Below are 15,588 nucleotides of genomic sequence, written 5' to 3' on the forward strand. Positions count from 1 at the left end.
AAGGGGTCTGGGCTGAGCAGACTTTTTTGAGAATGTGCTCCTTTCTTAAGCGAAAAAAAGCAGTGGCTTTTACTTCATGCTGAGTGCTGAGTGATGGGGATGCCAGACACCTTCAGAAGAAAGGGAGGACCACCTATTTTGGCTTCAGAGCCATATCACTGGCATGTTTATCTGTTGGACTGTAGAAATAGCAGATGATCAGATCATCTTTCTAGAAGACCTGGAGGATGAGAGGCATACAGAGGAGATAGTGGACAGACCAGGAAGAATAATTTGTGACAGAAAAGCAGAAAGGTGCAGTTTAATGCCAGGAATACAGCTTGTAAAGTGAGGCAGATTATCTTGGAAAGGAATGGTCTTTTGAAAGAAAAGGTGACTCTACTCAGACAAACAAGTCCAGGAACCTAGGAAGATAAAATTCTTCATTAATTATGAATGTGGAGAGGGATGAAGAAGGCGAAAGACTTAACCCTTTTTTGCCTGTTTCCCCAAAGTGCTGATCTCACACCAACTCCCAGGCTTTGCGTGGCGACTGTGAGCTGGGCTGACCAGGGTGGGAAGCCAGGGTTCCTCCAGGGTGGGAAGCAGCAGGGGTTGTCCTTCTCTGGGGTGACACTGGCAGAGACTGAGTGCAGCAGGCACCTGTGCACAGCCCGTGTGCCACCTCAGGTGTTCTGGAAGATTGGAGCCCATGCTTTCTACTGCATGGTGTGCCCAGATGTACCTTGCAAATGCAAACTGAGTTTTTTAGCCAGGTGTCTTCCAGCTGCACCAAGAATCTTTGTGTATCTCAGTTGACAGCTACAGGCAGGGAGAAAAAACACCCAAAGAAGAGGTGTTTTTCCTCATCTCTGCCCAGGCAAAGTAGCAGTCACAGCCGCCCATGACACACTTGGCTTTTGGCAGAGCTCAGGCTGGTTCTGCTCTGCAGACACAGGATGAAGCATGCTCAGTGTGCTTCCATCGGCAGGAATGCCAGCAGTATCTTGGATTACTACAGAGGCTGCTCTGTGTCTGTAAGCTCCTTTTGCAGAGTTTGGGTTCACATTAAACGGGATCAGGAGTCCTTGGTAGGCTGCGCATGGCTCTGAGCACAGAGCCTTTTGGAAAGATGTGTTTTCTTAGACACCAGACTCTCAGTATGGAACACTTACTTTGTTGAAAAACCATGTTTTCAGAAAAACCACAGTACCTTCACATGCTGGCTGAACGTAGGCCGAAGGTGATGTGTAGCCTAAAGGTTTTGTAGGACGTGATTCTCTTACAACCTAAGCATTTTTGCAAGAAATCCATAAAATACCTGTATCTTGCTTGTGGTGACGTACAAACAATGAAGGATAGGTGCCAACTGTCAGCATGTGAAAACTAATTGCTTTGTTTGCTGTCATAAATTTTGACAGCCAGGGTGGAGTGGAAGTGTGCACATGCTTTGTGGCTCCAGCTAGCATGAGTGAAAGAGAGGTCTGATTAAATCAAACTTCCTCTTCCATGGTCTTGAATATCTCCTGCTTAAAAAAAGACATTGAGGAAGACCCAGAGAGTTCCTCTTGCAGATATCCTTTATAAAGGAGACTCTCCTTGATGACTGCTAGTAAGTATTGATGTGGTTTTGTCCAGATATTTGCGAGAACAGAATTAATATTACTTTGCTGATTATTTAGAAGAGTTTGGGAAGAGAGTGGAAAGGTTCAGCAGTTTGGGCAAAGTCCTATTAAAACAGAAGCCTCTCAGCTCACTGAGAATTTCAGTTTTTTCTAGATGCCAGCCCTGAAAACCAAATATCATTCCTCACCCTCAAATAAAGCCCTCCTGAAAAAACAGGCCAGTTTTTTTTCCAAGTCCCTCCTCCACTGCAATGTCAAGTATATTATGAGGGTTAGACCATGTTCACCAACCCCGAACTTTGTCTCCACTGGTATTCTTCTCTGCAGCTCTGCAGACATTTTGCCAAGTTGACCTAAATTCTTCAGCAAAAGGCCTGGATTCTGTGCAGAAAGGTGGAAATGGCAACTCCAGTTAGAAAGTAAACACAAAGATAAATAAAGAGCATCAGTTGTACTCTTGTGTGTGGTGTTTTGATTTACCCTTGCTTCTGGAATTTTAACTTCTGCTCTGCTGGGGAGCTTTTTCATTTCTTCCTTTTGTGGGAAGTTAGCACTGGGATTCCAGGGACAGGAAGGTAGCATGGCATAACAAGCAAGCACTGGAGTCTGGAAAGCCACTTTGTGCTGCTGGCTGTGCCACAGACCAGCTGTGTGACCTGGAGCCAGGCTGCTGCGCTTCTTTGTGGTTCTCCACTACCAGGTAAAGGAAGAAGGTTTTTTTTGTGGTGCAGACTCACTCAACTCGCTTTTCACACAGACAGAGCCCACCAACAAGTGTGGCCTGAACTGCATGAGTCAAATAAATAGGTTGTGGTTGGATGGAATAGACTGTCAGTATTGCTGCCTGAAATACTTAAATCTGCCTTTTTGTTTCTTATGTGCAGTTTAAAATTGTGAGCCTTCAGATCTCGTTTTGAATTTAAAGCCATTTGAAAACCAGGGGGATACTTCAGTCTTTGCTCTCTGGCAGCAAGTGACTTCTGCTGACTTTAATGACTTGTCTGTGATAAATGAATGGAAACCTGAAACATATGATCCTGTCTTTTGTCATGCTCCAGTGTTCCATAAACAGCAGAAGGGAAAATGAAATTTGCGCAGAACTGATTGTACACTTCTCCCATAGACACATTGTCAATGAGGTCATAAATTAATGTGGAACTTTGACTCTGCGTGCATTCCTGCAAACAAGAACCCACGCCTGAATGAATGCTTGTTGCTAGAAACGAATGAAAAAAAAGGCGCAAATGCCTTTGATTCAAATGACTTTTAAAAGGGGAAAAAAGTCCAGCGTGGACTGCAAACCACATTACATTCTTTTTTCTCTTCCTTGGTGTTCAAGGATGTTGGCTAAAAACAAATCAAATGTCTCGGAATACTCTTTGTATGAATTCTGGTGTCATCAGGTTCATGTGTGGCTCTTTTGGGATGAAAGGAACAGGGAGGAAATCCACCTGACTGACTGGCAAGTGGTGTTGCTGAAAGCTGTGTCTGAAGAGCTGTTCACTTAGCTGGACTCCTAATGAAATGAGAATGTGCTGTTTATATATGTGATTGTCCTTGTCTCCTGTCCATTTGTAAATGAAAATACGTACCCTGTCCCTTTCAACCACCATAAAACTTTTTTTTTTTTAAAACAGTTGAGTTTTAACATATGTCTTTATACTTTAGGTTTTGTTTTCTGGGGGTTTTTTTTTGGCTTGTTTGTTTTTGTTTCTTGCTTGCTTGTTTCCATCTTTATTCCTTTAGTAAGAACAAAATAGAATTCTTTATGTGGTTCTGCTTTGAACTTAATCCTGCTTTATTTTAAAAGTTCCTTGAGCTGGAGGATTCAATGACACTTGATCTTCTGGAAGTACTTACATGTACATCTTGGAAAAGCCGTAAGTTGGGAAGGTTTTAAGTGCCTTCCCTTTAAGTCAAACCTTGGTTCCTTTTTTTTTTAAGTGGCTCTACAGTAATCAGTAAAGATAATAGGAATTATGTACCCCTTTGCTTTGGAACTGGGAATGCAGTAGAGGTGTCTTTGCCATTATCATAGGTGAATTTACTTTCTCTTTGTTGAAATCACTGGGAGCCAGAAAACCCTTCCTTTGCTTTCAGAACATTATTTCTGAACTTTCCAGATTAAAAGGCAAGCTGTATTCCATAATTTTGTTTGTATCTCATCAGATTGAAGGTTCTGCTTGGTTTACAGATGGATTTACACCACCACAGGACTTGAATCTTCTGAGTTTCTTTTGCATATTTGTAAACCTTTTTTTTTTTTTTCTTTTCTTTTCCATCTTTATCAGCTTAAAATATCTTACCCGCTTCTACCCACTCTTGCATGCAGAGTAAATGTCAAGGTTTTCCAAGCCATGGAGTTATTTAGACAGAGGCACTGCAGTTCCAAACAGCCTGTTTTGGTCCCAAAGCACGTCTGGCTCTGGGTACAGCCTCACCTGTGTCCCTGCTCTCACACGTGGCTGGGTGTGACGTGCAGGATGAACCTGAGGATCTGCTCCACACTCACACAGGCAGAGACTTGGTTGTGTTTCTGTGTCCTGGCCGTGGAGCTGCTGGCAGCCCAGATGATCTGTCTGCTTCATTCCAGAAGAGGGAATATTCCTGGAGCAGCTTCTCCCTCAGGTGCTCTCTAAAGCGAGTGTGCTGGTGGGGGGAGAGGAGAACTGACCTGCTGCCCACCCTGCTTCCCTGAAGCCAAGTGTGGGTGGCCTTCTGGTTGTCGCCAAAAGCAGAATACTTGTCCTGAAGAGCCACTGTCCCACCAATTTTCAATAATGTAACTGCATTTGCAACAAAATAAGGGTTTTTCTGAGGGCAGGTCCTATTAGAAGACCATTTATTGGCTGTTTATTTAATGCTTCTCCTGAGGCTTCTCTTTATTGCTTTATTATGCACCAAACCAAAATCCTGACAAAGCCTGAGCTGCCACTGGGCTGCCTTTTCTTGAATTTGTCTTAAGAATCTTGATGGGGTTTTAAGTGCATTTTGTTTTTTCCTAATTGGAAAAGGTCCAGATTTTTAGTAGGGACACACATTAAGTGCTTTCTAAAAAGTCCTGACACCTTGAATTTACCCAAGAATTCTCTTCTCTTAGGCCAGGAAAACTCAAAATCTCTTCCTGTCTCTTCTTGCCTGTTACAAAAATAAAATATTTGAGTGCAGATTCCAGGTTACTCAGTTGTTGTTGGGTGGGTTTTTTTTTTTTTTACCCCAAGAGATACTTTTTATGTTGATAAACTAGTCTTGAACTGAACTTTCCTTGTGGCAAGAGACCTTGGGGGCTATATACGTAGTTTGGCAATTGTTTGCATATTCTGGAGCCAAGTTTTGGCAGCCACTTTCTCTTTTATCAGATTTCATCCCGTATCTTTAAGGTCAAGTGAGAATGGCTCTTCAAAACAAGTCATCTTTATGACAATGGGGACTGACTGTTTTGTTCTAAAATTGGATTTTGTTACCTTCCTAGATGAATTTAAATGCCTGAAGACGGTGCTGAGTTTTAAGTCATTAAATGCAAAGCATTTGCAACAGCTGAAAAAAAGTAAGGTGTTGTGTAATGGACTTGCAGAAGAGAAAAAAACTCTTAAGAGTTCTGTAATGTCTACATACTTGCACGGATTGTAGCTTTTGAAGGATGCAGTTGCTTATAATCACAGCCCTTATTACAAAGAAAGTCTTAGTTATTTTTTATTTTTTATGATCCATTTCCTGTTTGAGTATTTCTTAGGAGGAAGAAAAAGAAATTGGATCTCAGTGTCTGACCCTCAAACAGCTTATTTAAAGCAAAAAAAGGATAAAAGTAGGGCAGAAGAACTCCAGTATGAGCTTCAACCTCTTACCATTTTTGATACAACCAAGCTTGAATAGCAGATTTCTCCTTAATTTGAATGCATCTGTAGTAGTCAGGGGCAAGAGATGTTATTACTGGAAAGACTTGAAATAAGGTTAACAAGAGGTTGGTTGTGTTATTTGTTTTTCTTTTTGGATGGGAGATTGTTCTTAATTATTACCTGCATAACAAAGTTTGGGGTTTTTTTAATATTCAGGGAATAACAGGTTTTTCCTGGTTTTAATCCAATAGTTTCTAACTCCTCTTTGATTAAAACACTTTCTGGCTGGAGAACTTTCATTAACCGTGGTGGATTCACAAATGTTGTGATCCGTAATCCCAGGATCACTCAGAATTCCCCTTTCCCCCCATCGTGAAGTGCACTGTAGACGTTCCACTTGGTTTCTTCTAGGGCACATCTGCCATCTTTGTATCACATTAATGATTATGATTATGAGCCAGAGTGCTATTTTAAGTATTTTGTAGTTGATTTTTGTATTATTACACAACAACTGCAAAAATTTGATTCCTGGAAGGAGTAAGTCGGTGGAAATAGGGGCTGAAGGGGGGAGCAAAAGGAGCAAGGTTCTCATTTAGACCCAGGATATTGCATTCATAGTGCATCTCAACATGTAATTCAAAGGACTTTTATCCACATCTGAAGTTGTTTGGGACAAAGTATTTTGGGCAATACGTTAGCAGCAACTTGTTCCTCCTTTTCTGCATCATCCCATCTCATCCATCAGTGGCAGCACCAGCATCTTGCTGCCACCACCACAAAACAGAGAGAGGACCTTCACTTTCTCAGGTGGAAAAGATCTCTTGGGAGGGGCTGGCAGGGAGAAAGGTGGCAGTCTAATGGTAATCACTGGTCTGAGATCTGTCAAGTGCTGGAAAAGTGTGTGCTCTTTTACCTGGGGCAGAGATGCTGGCTGCCATACTGTGAGTCAGTGGGCAAATAAAACTGTGTATTCTGTCTGGTATTATAAATGGGTCAGTGATGGATTTGTATTACCTGAGGAAATGAACTGGCGGACAGAGAAGCTTCTGCTTGCTGCCCTGCAAATGTCAAATATAGCAGAAAGCTTGGGGGAAGGGGAGGGATAGCTGGAGACAAAGGCAGTGTTAAAAGAGCCAGGGTGTCAGTGGAGCTCCTCAAACAAACATGTGCTTCTGAGGGCTAGGCTGGGAGAGCTGAACAATCTTCAGACTTTGTTAATCAGCATTTTCCTATCCTCCAGCAGGGTTTCAGCAGTGGATCTTGCTTTATAATTGGAGTCATGCACGAGGTGGGTTTTGGTTTGCATGAGGTGATGTGCTGTTGCACTCAGCGTTGCTTGCTGGTACAGAACATGACTGACTTCTGGTGCTTCGGTTTTGTGGGGTTAAAACCATTCCTCTGAATGTCCTTTTCCATCCCCTCCACAAGCTCTCTTGTACTTTTAAAGTACCTCTGGAGCATGTAAGATCTCTGGATGGACTGAGGGAGAGGGCTCCTTACTTCCAAGGGTCCTTACTCAGCTGAGCTCTTATGGGTGATGAAAGACAGGCAGAGGGCTGTGGCTTCCTTGGATCTGATCCAGGCAATGTTCCTTTGGTTCCCAACTGTCCTGTGAACTTCTCTTAGCGAGTCTTGAATGACCAAACAGGGTAATGGGGTGCCAAATTAGGGAAATGATCTTTGGCTGGAAGATTACTCCTCTCATCAGCCAAGTTCAATCTCTGTCACCACAGCTACATCAGGTCCGGTTCAGTTTCTGCACTTAAAAAGGAGGAACGTGAGTCCAGGAAAGCAACTTTTCACATCCATCTTTCAAGCTAGTGATACTGTGGCTTTATTTGGCATCACATTTTTTCAGTAGCAGGCCCAAAGCAGAGCTTTGCCCTTTGCATTTGTGGTTTCTGAGTGCTAGTGACTTGATTTTCACCTCTATGACTACACTCAGAGTGCCTGTGTGTGTTTAAAACCAGCTGTGTTGGCTAGCCTAATCTCAGATCTTTTAAGATTAAAATTCTGTGGCCCCTAAAATAATCCAGCAGTTTCTGTGTTCCCATGGTTTAGCTCTGTCACCAGTTTATAAAGCTGCATTTAGCCTCTGTAAAAATACCGTGCTTCTTGCAGACTGAGATTTGGTCTTTAAAGTTTGCAGCTCACCAGCCACAGCACTGCCAGTGACCATGGCATGGAGCATGGAGTTCAGGGTGAATGGCAAGATTACTTCTAAAGGCACTAGAGAGTGTTTTAAGGGCATATGGCTATCAGGAGATAATCTCTTTTCTCTTCAGACACGACTTTGTGACTTTGTTCTTTCCGTCCATGGTCCAGCAGAGTCTCTGGTGGACTTTGTCACATCTGATTTGCTACTGGCAGGACCCCCTTTAAAACAGCTCTGACTTTTCTTGGCAGGGAAGAGATCTTTGCTGGGGTTGTGCCAAACTGAGGAGCCTGCTCCTCCCCTGCTCCTTCCAGGGTGAGGCTGGTAATGCATCCTTTGTGTCAAAGCTCCTGGAAGGTATTTGCAATGCATGAGAAGGAATTAGGTTGTTTCTGGAGTACCCAGGCACGGTGCTGCCGTGTTCTTCAGCACCACCTACTGACATCTCCCTCTCTCTCTCAGCTCCAAGCACACCGGGGTTTGCACCTCTTAACTCACAGCAACAGCATTACTCGAGGTAATTAACAATACACTCTTGGCTGGAAATTAGAAACCCCAGACCCAGCGCATTCAGTTCCATTGTGCCATATGGGGAACACTAATGAGCAGGGTACAAAAGCCAAGCTGCTTGGCTCTGGTGTCTGTTTTCCTCGGCTGGGCCAGCCCACTTGCCCCTTGGACACGTGTGTCTGTGCAGAAGAGCGTTGAAGGGCTGGGTTGTGTCAGGGAGGTGGATGGCTTGGCTCATGTCCTGTGAGCATTTAGTACAGAAACCAAGTGGCAAAACCACACTTCTGTTCTAAAAGTTTTGCCCCGTGCTGTTTCATCTCCCTCTTAAACTAGTTTTGTGCAGCAAATTAAGTATCATACTTAATAAGGAAGAAAGTGCTACTCTGACCATCCAGTTGTTCGGATTCTCATATATAATTTTAGTGTCTTTCTGATTTCTGTAGGGATTAATAACTTGCCATGAAAGTAATTCAGAAGATCAGAAGAACTCATCCTAGCCTTGCTTGGAGCAAGAGCATTTAATGTTTGAGAGCCTTTCTCATAAGGGAAGTTCTTTATCCTAAGACTCTATTGCCTATGCTCTGTATCATGTACTGCCTCACAGCTAAGCCAAAGGAAAGAAGGACAAAAAAAGCCAGAACTGTAATTTGCATGACAGTCTGTCTTTTAATAAGATTGTAGCATTTTGTTTGCAATCTGCTTGTATTTCAAAAGTTTGAAGTTTGAAACTATCCTTCAGGCATTTGGATGGCCTCTTAATGTATTTTTTTAAACAGAACAGATATATATGTAGACCCCAGGACAGAAAAAAGTAGAAGAAACATTATTTGTGAGAAATGAAGGTGTGATCGGCACTTAGGTAGGCTGAATCAGTAAAGCCCCAGCAGAAGCAGACAGATGCCACTGTCTGATTCTCCTTACACACCTTCATCTAAAATCCATGGTGTGCCTTTATCCTGCTAGGGTCTTACAGTGAGATGGCTAATAGGTATTAATATCCATAACCATGTTTTCTAGGGTTTTGGATTTTTTGTTTCTTTGTTTTGACTTTTTTCCACCCCCATTTTTTGAGAAGTGATAGTCTTGGGGACCCAGTTGAGTTGATAGCAATGTATGGACTCATTTCGTGTCATTTATGTGAGAGGTTTTGTGAATCCTTGTTGTTTTCTTGAACTGAAAAAAAAAAACCCAGCCATGCTTCTGGCAGCAGTTAGTAGCATCTCTTCCATGAGCTTTAAGATTAATGTGGTTTATATTTTTTTTTTAAACGTAGAAGATTTTGCAAGGTGTGATAGAGTTAGTGTGGTGTCAGGTATGTTAAATGTCTGTATTCAGGAACATAAATAAATATCAACTGTATGGAGATCAACAAAGTTTGGTATCCTATTGTCCATGACAGGGAGATTTCTGAAAAGTCTGGAAGATAATGTACTAAGAATGTGTGGTAGGAAGACCTCCTTTTGTGGAATCAGACCTGAAGCCCACTTCAGGTTCAAACACGTTTTCAGGTGGCTGGATAAGGACATTTTGGGAAGAAAATGAGTTTCTGTCTTCTCAGTTTAGATTGTTATTACTACTGATTTGTTATGAATCTCTAATAGTAAAGTTCTTCCTGAAAATACATTAAATTTTGATACATTTTCCCATGTAAGTCAAGGGAAATACTTAGTGGAAGAACAGAATCATAGGTATCAGCTAACAAATCTCTTTCGCCTTAACTGTTGAGTTTCAGAATGGAACAAACAACCCCAAACTGGATGTATGGAGATACTGATAATTAAAGCTGTAACGGGTGATAAAATTTTATCATTAATTCCTTTACAAGAAAATATGAACCACAAAATATGTATATTGCAGAGTTGCAACCCAATTCATGGAGTTCCATCAAAATCCAGTTCTATGAAATTGAAAAGAAGAAAAAAGTGAAAAAAGAAATGGTATTTCAGTTTAGTTTATGTTGCTGCCAGCTCAGAGAAGTAACTCCAAAGACAGTCCTCAGAGGACCAAGAATTCCAGTAGCTTGACTGGAATTCAGTCATTGAAAAAGACCCATGAGTTGAGTAAGTTTGCCTGACTGTAGTTGAGAGCTGAATTTATTTTCTGAATTCTTAATTAATTATGGGGTTTCCTTTCATAAATGAAAGATGAGGCTGGCTTCCTCCAGTTGGAATAGCCTTCTGGTTTCCAGTTTCTCAATGTGTAAGTTTTTGCATTACTCCTATAATTGTATTTGTTCAGTCCTCGTTTTCCCTGTTGTGATCTTACATTATAAAAAGTGTTGAAGAAAAAAAAAAATCGGGGGGGGGGGGGGGGGGAGGGGGAAAGCCCCAAATCCAAAGACATCAGAGCAGCAGCTCCACTGTACATGGGCCGAACCTGGCCAGGAGCCCAGGCAGCAGGGCTGAGTTGGAATGTTCTCAGCACAGCTGTAGGCACTGGTATAAAACCCAGCCTTCTCCAGCAAGGAAAAATGCCTGAGGTGTTACTCATGGGAGTTTTGAGAACTTGTCTTATCAAGCAATTACTTGCCAGGAAATTGCAGTTCCATGGTGTTTGGTAGTTAATTTCTGGAAGGGCGCAGAAGGCTGGAAAAACCTCGAGGACCATCGAGTCTAACCATCAACCAGCACTGCCCATGTTCACCCACTAAACCGTGCCCCCAAGGTACAGATCCACACATCTTTTAAATACCTCCAGTGAAAGTGACTCAACCATTTCCCTGGTCCCTGCAAGGGGGAAGAAATTTTCTCTTCAGCTCCACCTTCTCACTGAGTAAAATGAAAGCTGTGTGTGCAGTCTGGGTTGTGTGATGTAGGGATGAAGATGCCTCGGATCCTCTGACCAGAGGAAGGGCTGGAGAGCTGGAGATGCCTTTGTTTCACATGCAGTGTTACTAATGCTGAGCTGGAAGCTCACAGAGTGTTGTGTGGTCTGACTGACCTTTTTAGTTGTGGTTGTGCGTGTGCATATTCTTAACTTGTAGAAGCTCTGCTGACTCCATCTCAAAATATAACAGATGGGTAGTCAAACCACAGAAGCTCAATTTTGAGGTCAGTGCCTTGGGCTTCACAATTAATTTTATATTTTGAAGCTTTAAAACCAAACTTAAACATAATGATTTGTACTACTTTGGCTGCTGCCAAATTCTGTAATTACTGTTGTTCAACAAGCACAATTATCTTTTGTTTTGGATTTTTAAAAACCTCGAAATCTAATGCAACTGTGTCTCAGATGTTCTCAGGCATTTATGAGTGTAGAGAAGGATGCTGAAGACAATTTGAGACCACCTTCTGTCTTTAAAACGGTGGCTTTGAGAATCTCTTTTGCCCAATGTTTTGAAAGCTTTTTGCTCATAAGAAAAATGAGAATACCTCCATATTTAAGCATTAAGGCCATGTATTTAAGAAGAGGTTGTAAATGCAAATTAGCCAGACAATGGCATTTTAATAATGTTTCATGAGGTTAGCATTGCATTAGTAAGGGTATTTTAGAAATCACATATTATTTATAGGCAATGTGGTCTCAAGAGATTGCTTGTGAATATGTTCGAGGGCTTGTGGGATTTATGGATTCATTTAATGGTGGTTTTGTTTGGTTGCTTCGGGTTTTGCTTCCCACACTTCTGCTGTTGAGTTAGTAGATCTGGTAACTCCTGTCTCACTCCACCTCCATTCCCCTCTAAATTTTCTTACTGAAAATGTAAATGGTTATGGAATGCGTTCCCTTAGCTGACCATGATGGAGATGTGAGAACCTTGCTTTGTCTCCTTGGCTTGGGATGTGTCTTGCCAGTATATTACCATTGGCACTTGAAAACGCTCTTTGCTCGTTGGTAGGTGGGTCTCTCCCGGTGTCAGGTCCCATGCGGACAAAAAAGAAGAAAGATGCACATTGTGTTACGGTTTCTTTTGATATATGAGCTCAAACTGGCAGTTTCTGTTTTTAGCCCTTGTGCAATGACAGGATTTTAAAGAAGAACGTGGAAATGGTAGAGCAGAATTCCTTACAGAATGCTTCATCCTGCTGTCAGGGTGATGCATGGTGAAAACATCACACTGAAGTCCACTCAGCTGTACCTGATGTTTGTTCCTCACGGGAAGCAGTAAGATTAACCTCTTCTCGGACTTGGTGCTGCCTTTGTGGGGCAGACCTTGCTGAGATTCAAGCTGCAGCCCATTAGAGAGTCTCCACCAGTTTTGTAATCAGCAGCTATTAATGATACCTCTCAACACAAAGGTTGGTTTAAGCTTGTGTAGACAGCAGCATCCTTAAGGATGCATTCTCCAAGCAGCAGCCTGTGCTGGAGATGAACATGGTGGTGGTTTTCACCTCTTGAAGCTGCCGGGATTGTCTTTTTTTCATAGTCTCAGCGTTGGTCTCTCTTCTGGTTTTCTATTTCGTAAGCTGACCTGAAGTTTTCCAAAAGAGAGCTGCGAGCGTTTTGCGGTGATATTTCTAAAGGGTCTGAAGTTTTCGGGGGTCTGAGGAGGGGAAGGCTGTGGGGAGGGGGGGGGGGGATAGAGTGAGGTTTTTTTGTGTGCGCGTTGTTTTTCATCTCTTCCACACAATGGAGCTTTCAGAGAACCTCTCTTAAAAGGCATAGCTACAGCCTTTGTGTGAAGGGTGTGTCTGCTGGCAGGGTTTGCTGATGCAGACAGGCTGGCTGGTGATTAACAAAGGTCATTAGACTTTGGAATCTGGCAGGGGAGTGGGGTGGTGTGTCTTCTGCGCCAAGCAGGAGAGCTCCCCAGGGACAGGCCCGGCTGGAGGCTCCCCGCCTGCTGTCCCCCCTCACTCCCCCGCGCCTCCTCCTCCTCCTCCTCCTCCTCCTGCTCCTGGGAGGCTCAGCTGTGTGTCGCCTCTGCGTGTAGGACAGCTTGGACCAGTGTCCTGATGCTGTGAATGCAGCGTTTGTGGAGCGAACCGTCACATTTTGTCATCCATGGGACAGGGGAACCCAACCCTGAGGAGATGTTTTGGGGAAACCCAAGCCTCTGGTGAAGGAGAGAAGGTGCAGCTTTGAGGAGGGCAGGGGGACAGCAGCGACACGATTTGGAAGGCAAGCCATGCAGGAGAAAGGGAGATGTGTTCTGGGGGATGGTGATTTTTAAAGCATCACCTAAGGAGGAGGAGTTAAAAAAGGAGAAAAAAAAAAAGAGAAAAAGAAAAAAAAGGCTGGTGTGCTTGAGCTGAAGCTGAGATAAGTGAGGCCATGTTGTGCACAGGCAAGAAGCTCTGAGGCTCTGAGTGCAGGAGTTGTCTGAGCTAAAATGGCTGCTCCCAAAGCTCAGAGGACTAGGGCAGCTTAGTGAGTCTTAAAGCTTCAGTGACGCAGGGGCTCATATCTCTTGAAAGTGTGATAAACACATTCAGCAGAGCTGTGGCTTGTTTGGCTGAGATGAAAGGACTAAGCTTGGGGGATGGGTAGTGAAAACTGGATGATCTGCTTTTCTGTGAAGTGCTCTAAATGCAGGAGTCGTCTGCTCCATGGAAAAATTTGTTTTCAGGTCTAATGGACTGTGCTAAAGGAGACGTGGGGTGGGGCTTCACTGACTGCTGTAATTTGATCCAGAGCAGATAGCAACCTCTTCCACACAATTTGGTCTGGTGCTTGCACATAAAGGCTTGAGTATCTCGATTATTGTAACTTTGTTAGCTGAAAAGAAGCTGGTGCAGCGTTCATTTTCTTTATTGGTGGTGAGAGGGAGTGGGGGGAGAGAAAGCACACGGTGCAGCCTGCAAAGTAATGCAGGTAAATATGTGGAGAGCCTCTGTGCTCAGACTGTCCGGAATTTGACTTGCTAGAAGTTTATTTTAGCAGGCTATCAGAAGAAGCATTCTTTAATCTAAAATCCTGGTGCAGTACCCTCTGTTGTTTCTGTGCCTTAATGTTTTGGAGCTTTCTCCTCACTTTGTAGGTTGCTTCCTTCATACTCCACGTACAACAGATGCAAGGAATTTAAATTGCTTTGGGCTGCTGTTGTGTCTTGGACTTCTGAAATGCTCGATTTGTCATCCTTTTCCGGCTCATGCATAGAAGCCTAGAGAGGCAATTGCTGTATTAGCACAGGAAGGTAGCTCTTGTGTCTAAGCACTGCACAGGGTAGGAGGGTCTAAGTCCTTTGTTCAGCTTGTGCTTTGTGTCTCCTGTCCTTCATGGCAGTGCAGCCCTCTGTCGCAGGATTAATTGTCACGAGCTGAACCACCATCCTTCACTGTATTTTATGTTGCTTTGTACTTGAAGGTATGCAGGGTTTTTGGATAAATCAAGGAAGTCATAATGGCTCTTGAGTCTTTGTAACTCATGTTTCCATTGTACTTTTTCGGTATGGTTATTCCCGTTGCTCTCCCTTTTCTTCCTCCGGCTGTCTCCATCTCACAGACTGCTAAGGCACAAAGGTCTTATCCCTAGAATAGACTGAAATGAAACTGTAAACATTTTAACAAGAGTGGAGGTGCCCTTAAAAGCTTGGTGGAAGTACAGCAGAGGAAAGTATTCTGCCTTGGGTTGGTGTAACTGCATCTAACCTTGCTGTTAGGTCTGGGTTTTCCACCAGTATCAGGACTGATAGGATGCTGTGAGGGAAGGCAGATTTCTCCCTGTGAAAGCTTTTGATGCATGGTAGTCAATGATGCAGGAACTGTCAACTTCCTGGAAGGTTAGGGTGTGTCTCCTGAAGGCAGAAGCTGCTGTCTTCTCTTGGTAAATTCCAGTGCATGACAGGGAGTGATGTGCCATTTCTCTGCACATGGGCTGTGGTCTTTGAACAGGACCAAGTTCTGAGTAACAGCCCTATGTAATGGAAAAGCCAAGAGGACAGAGTCCACTGGATCAGTAGTCACTTGTAAGAGAGTTGACTGTTCGTAGAGTTGAGTCAGCAGCTTGCGAGCTACCTAGATAGGACTTCTTGGGGATCTGAGTAGACACTTCTTAATAGGTTAAGGAAAGGTTGAGTTTCACGCTGCTGTGTTTGTGGAATCTCTGCAAATGACTGAGTCATCAGAAGCTTGGTGTTACCTTGGTGTTACCTTGGTGTTACCTTGGTGTTTCCAGGATTTGTTCCAAAAGCACTGCTGTAAACTCAAGTCTTTCTTCTTGTTTCCTTCCCCTGTGTTTCTTGCAGATTTTTCTAATGTAAAAGATCATCCTGAACCATGGAGGTCCTGCAGTGTGATGGCTGCGATTTTCGAGCTCCATCTTATGAAGACCTAAAAGCTCACATTCAGGATGTTCACACTGCTTTTCTGCAGCCAACTGATGTCTCTGAGGAGAGTCCTACCCAGCCAAGGTCTGGTTCCATCAATGCTAGCAACCAGACCGAGGTTGAATTTTCTTCTGTAAAGGATGAATTCGCAATTGCAGATGACATAGCAGGTAAATCTCAACTCCAAGACTGGTCTCAACTCTAAGATCTGAGCTCTTACCCACTATTTCACATTTGTCTTATTTCAATATGTTTTAGTTTCTGCCTTTAATGTGGTTT

At 43.2% G+C, this 15,588-nt stretch overlaps 1 protein-coding gene across 6 annotated transcripts in view; it reads left to right on the plus strand.

Annotated features, from left to right (window-relative positions):
* ZNF462 (zinc finger protein 462) overlaps positions 1 to 15,588 on the plus strand; it is an 89,722-nt gene that overhangs the window by 24,126 nt on the left and 50,008 nt on the right. For 5 of the 6 annotated variants that reach the window (XM_069001254.1, XM_069001257.1, XM_069001258.1 and 2 more), the window contains exon 2: positions 15,229 to 15,479. In XM_069001254.1, the coding sequence (XP_068857355.1) occupies positions 15,260 to 15,479 (220 nt within the window). In that variant the 5' untranslated portion in view covers positions 15,229 to 15,259. Of the gene's footprint in view, positions 1 to 14,286; positions 14,349 to 15,228; positions 15,480 to 15,588 lie in introns of those variants that run through there. The other variant, XM_069001256.1, reaches the window with a different exon arrangement.

The sequence above is a fragment of the Aphelocoma coerulescens genome, assembly GCF_041296385.1.
Source record: "Aphelocoma coerulescens isolate FSJ_1873_10779 chromosome Z unlocalized genomic scaffold, UR_Acoe_1.0 ChrZ, whole genome shotgun sequence".
Classification (NCBI taxonomy): domain Eukaryota; kingdom Metazoa; phylum Chordata; class Aves; order Passeriformes; family Corvidae; genus Aphelocoma; species Aphelocoma coerulescens.